Source organism: Nomascus leucogenys, chromosome 6, assembly GCF_006542625.1.
Source record: "Nomascus leucogenys isolate Asia chromosome 6, Asia_NLE_v1, whole genome shotgun sequence".
Classification (NCBI taxonomy): Eukaryota; Metazoa; Chordata; class Mammalia; order Primates; family Hylobatidae; genus Nomascus; species Nomascus leucogenys.
Window position 1 is genome coordinate 55,875,852 of NC_044386.1, and position 12,665 is coordinate 55,888,516.

General features: G+C 38.0%; 1 protein-coding gene and 1 non-coding gene across 2 annotated transcripts in view; both read left to right on the forward strand.

Annotated features, from left to right (window-relative positions):
• The window catches only part of SLC30A4 (solute carrier family 30 member 4), a 35,845-nt gene extending 26,378 nt beyond the window's left edge, over positions 1–9,467 (forward strand). The window contains exons 4-8 of the mRNA XM_003266870.4: positions 3,705–3,858; positions 5,548–5,749; positions 6,909–7,014; positions 7,797–7,931; positions 9,230–9,467. Coding sequence (XP_003266918.1) covers positions 3,705–3,858; positions 5,548–5,749; positions 6,909–7,014; positions 7,797–7,931; positions 9,230–9,384 — 752 coding nt within the window. The 3' untranslated portion in view covers positions 9,385–9,467. The remainder of the gene's footprint in view (positions 1–3,704; positions 3,859–5,547; positions 5,750–6,908; positions 7,015–7,796; positions 7,932–9,229) is intronic.
• LOC115835774 lies at positions 2,900–3,002 on the forward strand. Its single transcript, XR_004030795.1, has one exon. It is a non-coding gene; the product is annotated as a small nucleolar RNA U13 (small nucleolar RNA).
• Positions 9,468–12,665: the final 3,198 nt, after the last annotated feature.

Here is a 12,665-nt window from a genome sequence, read left to right on the forward strand (position 1 = left end):
TTTTGTGCCTCAGCCTCCTGAGTAGCTGGGATTACAAGCGGCTGCCACCATGACCAGCTAATTTTTGTACTTTTAGTAGAGATGGGGTTTTGCCATGTTGGCCAGGCTGGTCTCAAACTCCTGACCTCAGGTGATCTGCCCACCTCAGCCTCCCAAAGTGCTGGGATTACAGGTATGAGCTACTGCACCCGGCCTCTTTACAGTATTTTTATATGTGTACTTTACCATCAGCAGTTATAACTTTGACAAGAAATCCCATGTGTTTTTTTTATTTGGCTTACACCTTCTCTTTTAACTTATTTACTTTTTGTTTTTTGGGGGATTAAGTAATAACCTATTATTCATATTTAGCTTCATTTTCTTAATTGTATAGCCTTTTATCATCTTCCCTTGCTTAACCCTTGACTAATTTGATTCTACAAAATCATCCATAAATATTTGAATACCTGCTATCAATGTGAACTACTCTCCTAAGTACTACAGTAAATATGACATGAAATAAGACTTGGACCATATCCTCAAAGAGTGTATAGTCTGTACTTAATATAGAGGTCTCTCCATAGCTTTGTATATTTCATTTGGTCTTTTCTCTTTTTCAGCTTATATCTCTTTTAAAAATATATTAACATATCTCTTTCAAAGTATGATTATCTGTATGTTAGAAATAGGTGTTCCATAGGTTTTGAATAGAAATGGTATGTTTTTGTTTTATTCTTATATCTGTTCTGTTGATGCACAGGTTTTTATAGGAGTGTTATTTTGTTTTTGTTTTTGAGACAGAGTCTCACTCTGTCAGCCAGGCTGGGGTGCAGTGGCATAATCTCAGCTCACTGCAATCTCCACCCTCCCAGGTTCAAGCAATTCTCCTGCCTCAGCCTCCTGAGTAGCTGGGGCTACAGACGCCCGCCACCATGCCCAGCTAACTTTTGCACTTTTAGTAGAGATAGCGTTTCGCCATATTGGCCAGGCTGGTCTTGAACTCCTGACCTTGTGATCCACCCGCCTCGGCCTCCCAAAGTGCTGGGACTACAGGCGTGAACCACCGTGCCCAACGGTTTTTATAGGAGTTTTAACTACATTAGGTGTCTTCAGGAAATAGCCTATAATTGCTAGATAATTTTTTTGTGTTATAATTTATAAATTGGAATGAAAATGTGTCAGAGTCCAATATACTTAACTTTTGAGCAATGAGTTCTTCCACATAACAGTTTCCCAGATTATTTTACCTATTAACACTTACAGGATTAGTGTCAGGTTTCTCTAAAGGAAAAATATTCCTTAAATTATTTTCTTCCTTTTATTGTTTGAGGGTTAATGCTTGTTTCATATAATAATGTTAATTTTCACTCAGGCTGGAGTGCAGTGGTGTGATCTTGGCTCACTGCAACCTCCTGCTCCTGAGTTCAAGTGATTCTTCTGCCTCAGCCTCCCAAGGAGTTGGGATTACAGGCACCCACAACCATGCCCAGATAATTTTTCTATTTTTAGTAGAGACGGGCTTTTGCCATGTTGGTCAGGCTGGTCTTGAAATCCTGACCTCAGGTGATCCGCCCACCTTGGTCTCCCAAAGTGCTGGGATTACAGGCATAAGCCACCGCGTCTGGACTCACTGTTTTTAAATGTACTTCACATTGCTCTTTTTGTTATTTTGAAAAGATACAAAATTATTTTGCTTTATGTTTACATAGTAGAAAATTCAAATGGTACAGAAGCATATATAGGTCAAGGTCATCCCTGTCTCCCAGCCACCAGTTCTCCTCACCCAAGATAACCAGTTTTTTATGAGTATTTTGTATAATCCTTCTGGAGATTGCATTTGCAGGTGATTATTTATATATTCTCTTTTTTCTTTTTTTTATACAAATGGTAATGTATCATACACAGTTGTGTACTTTGCTTTTTTTCACATAACACTATGTCTTGGGCATTATTCCTTACCAGAATAAGCTCTTTTCTTCTTTATACATGCATAGTATTCCACATTACAAGGTCCCTACTAATCACTTTTTTGGTTGCTTCCAATAATTTGCTATTATATACAACGTTTAATTAATAGCCTTCATGAAGCCATGAATATTTGCATGCCTTAAGAAAATTTTTTTAGTCTAAAGGTAATATGCATTTTTGGTAAAAACTTAAAACACTTTAAATATTACCAAAAATAATACAGTGAAAAATAAATCCCCCAAACTTCTAGTACCACTTCCCAAATGTAATACTTTCTTGTGATTATCAGTTTGTTTGATTTTTTTTCTTCTTTTCCTTTTTTAAAAAATAAATGGTTGTGTGGTATCCCAACTGTATAAATCATAACTTATGAAGTTCCTCTTTGGTGGACATTTAGGATGTCTCCAGGTTTTTGTTTTTTTTTTTGGTTGCTACAGACAATGCTACAGTGAAAGCCTTGTAGATATCTTTGCACACGTGCAGGTGTTTCTATCAGGTAGAGTCCTAAAAGTACAATTGTTAGATCAAGGAATGTATACATTTTAAGTTTTGATTAGTTTTATCAATTGGCTCTCCAAAAAGGTAATACTATTAGATACTTCCACCAGTAGATCCTTGCTAACTCTGGCTATTATCAAACTTTTGATTTTTTAAAAAATGCCAATTTAATAGGAGGAAATAAATCTTACTCCTATTTGAATTTCATTTATTATGACTGATTTTGAGAATTTGGCCATTTCTGTTTACTGTGAATTTTCTTATTGATTTTTTTTTTTTTTTTTGAGACAGCTCTGGAGACCAGGCTGGAGTCCAGTAGCATACGGTTCACTTCAGCCTCAACCTCCTGGGTTTAAACAATCCTCCCACCTCAGCCTCCTGAGTAGCTGGGACCATAGGCGCTCACCACCATGTCCAGCTAATTTTTAATATTTTTTTTAGAGATAGAGTCTTGATCCTCTTGTAGTTCATGAGCTGATAATTAGTTGTTCACATACATGTGTGAGATGTGCCACCCTGGAACCTTGTTACAACGTTGGCACATTACCCATTTGACATGAAGGGAAGGGAAAAACAAAGAGAGATGGAGTCTCTCTATGTTGCCTAGGCTGATCTCCAACTCATGGGCTCAAGTGATCCTTCCATCTCAGCCTCCCAAAGTGTTGGGGGATTACAGGCATGAGCCACCACACCTTGCCTGTTACTGACTTTTGTGTGTACTTTTTTATATCAAGAAATTAGTCTGTGATCACATACGTGACAAATATTTTTTCGCATTTTGTCATTTTTTACCTTGTGCGTGGTCTGTAAATATACATAATTTGGTCCTAGAGAGAGATGAGTGGAGGAGAGGGAGAGGTAAGGGTAAATTAGTGGAGGATCCAGATCAGTCAAGCTGCTAACCACTTTTTTTTTCTGTAAGTGCTAAACACATTTTAAATAAGAAAAATGATTAGCCAGGTATGGTGGCATGTGCCTGTAGTACCAGCTACTTGGAGGCTGAGATGGGAGGATCACTTGAGCCTGGGAGATCGAGGCTGCAGTGAACCATGTATGATCAGGCCACTGCACTCCAGCCAGGGTGACAGAGTGAGACCCTGTCTCAAAAAAATAAATAAGAAAAATGACGTGACAGAAACAATAGAGTGCTTTTATCTCCTTAGAGGAAAGAATATAAAAAAGACTGTATAATATTTAGTTGGTATGAAGTGTAGTAACCATCCTGAAAATATATTTGTTATATGTGTTTTTCTCTCTAGAGGTTTTGTCAGCTATGATTAGTGTGCTGTTGGTGTATATACTTATGGGATTCCTCTTATATGAAGCTGTGCAAAGAACTATCCATATGAACTATGAAATAAATGGAGATATAATGCTCATCACCGCAGCTATTGGAGTTGCAGTTAATGTAATGTAAGCTCTATTTTTTTCACATTAATATTTTCAAGTACTGTGAACTCAGAGACTATTGCATATGCATTCAGTAATATTCAGTGATATTTTGATATTTTAAAAATGATATAACTCATTAACTTTTCTGATAAATGAAACACTATGGACATTATAAATTCCTCATTAGTTTGCCCAGGTATATTGGAGATTGAGTCAAAATCATGAATTTAAGTAGGACAAAGTTTTTTGTTGTTGTTTAACTTTTAGAATACTTTTGTGTTAACTAGATTTTTTTTTTCTTAAGCTATCAGTTTTTTTCCCTTAAAACTTTTTAGGGAAGAAACTTTTGAAAGTTTAAGTTAGGCCATATACAGTGGTTCACACCTATAATCCCAACACTTTGGGAGGCCAAGGTGGGAAGATCACTTGCGCTCTGGAGTTCAAGACAGCCTGGCCAACATAGTGAGACCTCATCTCTACTAAAAATAAAAATTAGCCAGGCATGGTGGCTCCTGCCTGTGGTCTCAGCTACTTGGGGGGCTAAAGTGGGAAGGTCACTTGAACACAGGCGATCAAGACTGCATTGAGCTATGATTGGGCCACTGCACTCCAGCCTGGGCGACAGAGCAAAACCCTGTCTCAAAAACAAACAAACAAACAAACAAAAAATAATGAAGTTACAGATTTAATCATTTAGACCAGGGTCAGCAATTTTTTTTCTGTAAAAGGCTAGATAGTAAATATTTTAAGCTTTGAGATCTATATATTCTCTTTCAAAGCTACTCAACACTTGTTATAAAACAAAAACAGCCACACTTAGCATGTAAACAAATGAACATGGCTGTGTTCGAATAAAACTTTATGTACAAAAAAAAATCAGTGAGCCAAATATGATCTACCAGCTACAGTTTACCAATCCCTGCCCTAGTGGCTTCTATTTGTACTTAGAATGAAATCAAATTTTTTTTAAATTTTATTATTACTATACTTTAAGTTTTAGGGTACATGTGCACAACGTGCAGGTTTGTTACATATGTATACTTGTGCCATGTTGGTGTGCTGTACCCATTAACTCGTCATTTAGCATTAGGTATATCTCCTAATGCTATCCCTCCCCCCTCCCCCCACCCCACAGCAGTCCCTGAATGTAATCAAATTTTTACTGCAGCCTTGTTAGTAAGACTCTGTGTACCTCTACAACTCATCTCCTAGCACTTTTGCTCACTTTATTCTGGCCCACAGTGGCTGTCTTTCTTTTTTCAAGTACACAGAGCACATTTTCATGTTAGGGCCTTTGCTCTGCTATTCTTCTGCCTAGAACACTCTTCCACCACTTGCTGTCTGACCTCCTTCAGGTATCTGCTCAGAGAAAATCTGAGAGGCCTTCCGTTACCACTCTGCCCATCATCCTCCATCCCCTTACAATGCTTTATGTTTCTCCAAAGCATTTCACATTGCCTGGCTATATATTATGTATTTATTTGTTGGCTTCTCTGCCTTCTCTACTAGAACATAAGCTCCATGGGGGTAGGGATATGTCTATCTTATCACTGTTTTGACCCCAGTACCTAGAACAGTACCTGATAAATAATAGTTGCTCCAAATTTATTAAATAAATGAGTTCCATGTTACCTCATTAGTGTCTGACTGGTGACAAATGTTTTTGTCAATATTAGGAAAAATAATAATGTTTTCTTTTATTTTTAACAGAATGGGGTTTCTGTTGAACCAGTCTGGTCACCATCACTCCCATTCCCACTCCCTGCCTTCAAATTCCCCTACCAGGGGTCCTGGGTGTGAACGTAACCATGGGCAGGATAGCCTGGCAGTGAGAGCTGCATTTGTACATGCTTTGGGAGATTTGGTACAGAGTGTTGGTGTGCTAATAGCTGCATACATCATACGATTCAAGGTAATATGATTGGTAATTTTTCTATTTTAAAATGTATTTAATTTCAACATGAAAACTAAGGCTGATTGTCATATCAGTATACTGGACACCAATGCCAGTTCTATTCATTTTACATTGATGTAAGTTTACTTGACAATCATTATAATTCTTTTGTTAGCAGTAAACAAAATGATATCACGTCACAGGGTAACTTATCTGTATTTGGTTTTGTAGTACCTTCACTGGATTATTCAATTTTCTTTTTTATTTATTTATTTATTTTTGAGACAGAGTCTCACTTTCTCACCCAGGCTGGAGTGCAGTGGCACAATCTTGGCTCACTGCAGCCTCTGCCTCCCAGGCTCAAGTGATTATCATGCCCCAGCCTCCCGAGTAGCTGGGATTACAGGTACACACCACCATGCCCAGCTAATTTTTGTATTTTTAGTAGAGACAAGGTTTCGCCATGTTGGCCAGGCTGGTCTCGAATTCCTGGCCTCAAGTGATCCACCCACCTCAGCCTCCCATAGTGCTGAGATTACTGGCATGAGCCACCATGCTTACCCAGATAACTCAATTTTAAAACTCGTGATTGAATTACTAGGTAGTAAAATGTGCACTGGACTAAAAATCCAGAGATCTGAGTGGGTTCTAGTCTTGGCTCTGCCATTAATGCTTTGACCTTGAGAGCAAATACCTCAGCTCTAAACTTGAGTTCCCTCTTCTTTATTACAAGGGGCTTAGACTAGTGGCTGCTAAAACTTTTTCCAGAGCTGAGTACAGTGGCTGTGCCTATAATCCCAGCTGAGGCTGGAGGATCAGTTGAGCCCAGGAGTTCAAGACCAACCTGGGCAACATAGCAAGACTTTGTCTTTAAAAATACACACACACACACACACACACAATTCTTTCCAGCTCCAATATTCTAGAAGATTTAGAGACGGCACAAGGAACAATAGAACAAGTGATTACATTTCTGGAAATAGGTCCCATGAGGCAAGTAACGTAAACTGTCTAGGATAGAGTGAAGATGCTTTTCAATTACAGTATCCAAGTTTTAAAGGTATTCTGTAATTCTGCTAAAGAAAATCAAGCAAGAAGGGACATATTCCTTGCTTTGCTTTGTAGTCTGTTTTATATCTGTCTATTTAATCATAAATTTTGATCTATTACTCTTTAGCCAGAATACAAGATTGCTGATCCCATCTGTACATACGTATTTTCATTACTTGTGGCTTTTACAACATTTCGAATCATATGGGATACCGTAGTTATAATATTAGAAGGTAAGATCTCACTAATATCCTCATTATGAGTTTATTACTTCCCTAAAGCAGATTGGGAGTCAGGGGACATTCTGAATAGGAATTACATGTTTTGCTTTCTACTAATACCTTTTAGGCTATATAACAGTACCTTACATGTATGTAACATATAAGAATTAATGAACTCTCCCATCTTTTACCCATTTGACACTTATAATAGCTAAGCAAAGTAGGTAAGGCAGATAATGTGGTAAATTATCCCCATTTACAAATAAGAAAATTGAGGTTCAGAGGGATAACATACTTTGGTTAAGGTCATGTTGCTAATAAACTGTGGCACTAGGACAAAAATGCAATTCTAGACTATGTATTAATTCCTTAATTTCCACTTAAATTGTGACTTTGTTGTATTTACTGCATTCTTCCCTTACTGATATTATGTGTAATCATGAAAATAAAAGTTCTTAACAATAGGCTTATTATCATTATATATTCTTTTCTTCTTTTTTCCTTTTTTTTTTCTTAGCTTATCTGTTAATGAAGTATTCTGGTTTGATTGGCATTCCTTTTTAGTGAGAATGAATATGTTTCTAAAGTATGTATTACCCTCTTGTATATATCTTACATTTTTAATAAAAATATATGTGTACATGGTTTATCTGGAAGTATTAATATTTTAAAGTATTTGTTTAAACTGAATTTAGCAAAGCCATTTGTTTTCTTTGATAAATGTCTTATCGGTAATGTAAAAGTTCCTTTATTTCCAAAATAAATTTTACTTAGAAATTATATATTCCTAATAGGTGTGCCAAGCCATTTGAATGTAGACTATATCAAAGAAGCCTTGATGAAAATAGAAGATGTATATTCAGTCGAAGATTTAAATATCTGGTCTCTCACTTCAGGAAAATCTACTGCCATAGTTCACATACAGCTAAGTATGTTGCTGGTAGTAAATGTGGGCCTGGGGTTGGTGGACTTCTGCCTTTGAAACTAAACATCCCTGCTTATAATTATGTAGGAAGACTTTTCTGCTGAAAAGATTTGTTTTAAGACAAAAGCCTTTGTCTTTAAAAAACAAAGGCTTTTGTTAAGAGCCTTAAACAAAAGACTCTTTAAAGGGTAAGTTGCAGGTCAGTATTGATACCAGAACAATAATTTTCTATCTCTTTGAGATATTACAAACTGATTTTAACCTTCAGATTAAAGGCATTAAGAATATTTCCCAACCGGCATGGTAGCTCATGCCTGTAATCCTAGCACTTTGGAAGGCAGAGGTGGGTGGATCACCTGAGGTCAGGAGTTCGAGACCAGCCTGGCCAACATGGTGAAACCCCGTCTCTACTAAATATACAAAAATTAGCTAGGCATGGTGGTGCATGCCTGTAATCCCAGCTAGTCGGGAGGCTGAGGCAGGAGAATTGCCTGAACTCATGGAGGTTGCAGTGAGCCGAGATTGCGCCACTGCAGTCCAGTCTGGGTGACAGAGCAAGACTCCATCTCGGAAAAAAAAAAAAAAAAAGAATATTTCCCAGCCTGGCACGTTGACTTACGCCTGTAATCCCAACATTTTGGGAGGCCAAGGTGGGTGGATCACCTGAGGTCAGGAGTTCAAGACCAGCCTGGCCAACATGACAAAACCCCATCTCTACTAAAAAATACAAAAATTAGCCAGTCGTGATGACACGTGCCTGTAATCCCAGCTACTTGGGAGGCTGAGGCAGGAGAATTGCTTGCACCCAGGACGCAGAGGCTACAGTGAGCCAAGATGGCGCCATTGTACTCCAGCCTGGGCAACAAGAGCAAAACTCCATCTCAAAAATTTAAAAAAAAAAAAGAAAGAATATTTCCCATGCCCTTTTCTACATAGGAAAAGCTAGATTCTTACATTTTTATTTCTTCAAGTCATTTCACAGATTGATGCTATTGATGCTTTTTAAATCAAAATAATACATGCATGAGGTTTACTTTTAATGTGCATGAGATATTTTAATGACAGGTTTGTAACTGATGTCTGGTATTCTTTCTCTACCTGAGAGTAGACTGGAGAGGTTAGAATAATGAGAAGCCATTAAGGATGTGTAAATTGACCTACTTATCTAACAGAATAGCTTAGAGAGGGTAGAAATCAGACTAATAAAAATATATTCCCAGTATATTTGTTGTTTTTTTCCTTGTATCTTATTCAAGATGTAACTGTACAATGGATAGTAATGATATTTTCTTGACATTGCAGTTCCTGGAAGTTCATCTAAATGGGAGGAAGTACAGTCCAAAGCAAACCATTTATTATTGAACACATTTGGCATGTATAGATGTACTATTCAGCTTCAGAGTTACAGGCAAGAAGTGGACAGAACTTGTGCAAATTGTCAGAGTTCTAGTCCCTAATTTTATATATTTTGGGGACTCTTGCCTTATTTATCCTACAGTCACAGACTTGAGAGCAATAAATGCAAACCTAAATGAGAAAATGGAATCCCTGACAGCTGTGTCCATATCAAGCGTCAGTCTCTCAAACAGTCGCCCCAGCCTGACAGTGCTAGTCTCTGTTTAATGGTAAAAGGAGACTTTGCCATAATTTTCAGATGAAGATGTTTCCCAAACACTGTTTACAGAATGAGACGTGACTCTACAGATACCTCATAGAAGACAATCCAAGATCATACTTCATTAATTTGACAGAGTACATGTCTTAAAGGAAGCATCAAGAATTCAATATTTGCATTTAAAAATACTTTTTAAGGCCATTTTATATTAAGCCAGTGCTGGAAAACTGAATTTTTTTTATTATGTATAATAATCTCGACACCCAGCTTCTGGAATTGCTGCTTTCTTTTTACAGAAATTACTACCCAACAGATTTCAGAAAGTACTAGTAGTTATCCCAAAAGTGGAATAAGCATGTATTCCTAAGTGTTTCAGAAATGTTTTATTTCACAAATAAGTCTTAATGTTATTGTTATGGTTATACTTTATAAACAGCCTTTTCCAGATGCTACAGGGTTTTGAATCTCAAAGTTAACATTTTTTATTATTTGTAATCTTAGAACCAAATCTTTACTTATTGTGGTCGCTGTTATTAAATGATTTAGGAAATACTTTCAATATTATTCTGAATGGCTGAAGTTAGTCTTAAACTCAAATTACTGTATGATGATTTAAAACAAAATAAAAGAGCAAGGATGGGGGTTGGAGTTTCAGGTTTAGGTCTTCCCAACATCACTTTTATCATTCATGGAATTGTCTTAAAAAAGCAAGACTGCAAAATGTAAACAGTAATCTTCTGTCCCTTTAAGAACTGCCAACAATTTGTACAAAAAATGTGGTACATTGGTCCCTGCCTCCACTCCGGATCATCTGTGTGTTTAGCCTTTCAGGTAAACTCTAGAGGGTTCAGTTTATAATTCCCACCTTTGACATAGTTTAACAACATTACTTCAGAGAGAATTTTATGTTTTATGATACGGGTTATGTTTTATTACATATTTTATGTTTTATGATATGGGTTAGGGATTCTCCGTGGACTCCAGAAACCCTAAAATACAATTTTGAGGTTTTCCAATAATACCATAGCAGAAATGTCCAAGGGGTTGGGGGAAGATATTACTTTGAGAAAACAGAAATGTAAAGGATTTTTGACCTTATGTATGTGTGTGGTTTTGTTTTTGTTTTTGTTCTTGAGAGAGTCTCACTCTGTCACCCAGGCTGGAGTGCAGTGGCACGTGACCTCTGCTCACTGCAACCTCTGCCTCCTGGGTTCAAGTGATTCTTCTGCCTCAGCCTCCCAACTAGCTGGGACTACAGGTACACCACACCCAGCTCATTTTTTTGTATTTTTAGTAGAGATGGGGCTTCGCCACGTTGGCCTGTCTGGTCTTGAACTCCTGACCTCAGGTGATCCGCCTGCCTCAGCCTTCCAGAGTGCTGGGATTACAGCATGAGCCACCATGCCTGGCCTGTATGTGTGTGTTTTAAAGCACTAGATAGGGATGGACATTAAATCTGTGTTGCAGGGAAACTAAACAGAGGTTTCCAAACTGAAGGCAACCTAATTGTAAATGCCTCTGTTAAAGAGGCAGCTTGACTGTTCATGTTTCATTTTGCAACCATTGGTTTTGAGATTATCTTTTATGCACATTTGGAGTCCCTTTTCAACAGTGACAGTTTCTTACACCAAGAATGGATATGGTTCTTGGGCTCCTCTAAGAATCAGAGTAGGGTAACAATGTACCAGGCAAATTGTGAGTTGAAATTCTAGATAAGCATGCAGATGACTTACAATATAAATGAAGAATAGGAAACATTTTATCTTCTTACCAAGTACCTTACTATAAGCAAACCTAAGATAAGAAAACCCAGATTTACCTATAAGATTGTTGGGAGTTAATGGTGTCAATAAAAGGATTGATGGTCCCTCTAATGAAACCCCGTAGATGTTTGTTGAATTGAACTGAAAATTTATGTGGCCAGACACAGTGGCTCATGCCTGTAACCTCAGCATTTGGGGAGGCAAAGGTGGGAGTATCCCTTGAGGCCAAGAGTTCATGACCAGCCTGGTCTTTTGTAGAGACCCTATCTCTATAAAAATATAAAAATTAGCCAGGCGTCGTGCACACCTGTAGTATCAGCTACTTGTAAGGCTGTGGCAGAAGTGCTTGAGCCCAGGAGGTTGAGGCTGCAGTGAGCCGTGTCCACACTATTGCACTCCAGCCTGAGTAACAAAATGAGACCCTATCTCAAAAACAAAAAGGAAAAGAAAATATACATGATGGGATTCCTATTGTGAAGTCATTTAAAATAATGACTTGAATTTCTCAGAAATTTTAGGAGCATATAAACTATTTAAATCAAAATATTCTTACATATAGAAACCAAGTAAGAATAAATGAGAGATATTTCAGTGGACATCTGGACATATTTATGGACTGAGTATCTAGCAAGTAGAAAGGAAAAAAATTCATCATACTCTAATCATTTTTTTATATCTATTGAGCTTGTTTCTTGCAAACTTTTCTTTATCTTTTTTTTTTTTTTTTTTTTTTTTTTTGTTGAGATGGAGTCTCGCTCTGTTGCCCAGGCTGGAGTGCAGTGGCGCGATCTTGGCTCACTGCAGGCTCTGCCCCCCGGGGTTCACGCCATTCTCCTGCCTCAGCCTCCTGCGTAGCTGGGACTACAGGCGCCCGCCACCTCGCCCGGCTAATTTTTTTTGTATTTTTTAATAGAGACGGGGTTTCACCGAGTTAGCCAGGATGGTCTCGATCTCCTGACCTCGTGATCCGCCCGTCTCGGCCTCCCAAAGTGCTGGGATTACAGGCGTGAGCCACCGCGCCCGGCCACTTTTCTTTATCTTATAAAGGCATATCTCGCTTTTATATTGACCTGTTCCTTAAAAAACGTATTTGATAAAACAGGCTAAAATTCATTTGAGTATTGAAAAGAATTCTTTTTTTTTTTTTTTAAGATGGTGTCTCACTGTCACCCAGGCTGGAGTGCAGTGGCACAATTCGGCTCACTGCAGTCTCTGCCTCCCAGGCTCAAGCGATCCTCCCATCTCAGCCTCCCAAGTAGCTGGTACCACAGGCATGCACCACCACACCCAGCTGATTTTTTGTATTTTCGGTAGACACAGTGTTTCACCATGTTGCCCAGGCTGGTCTTGAACTCCTGAG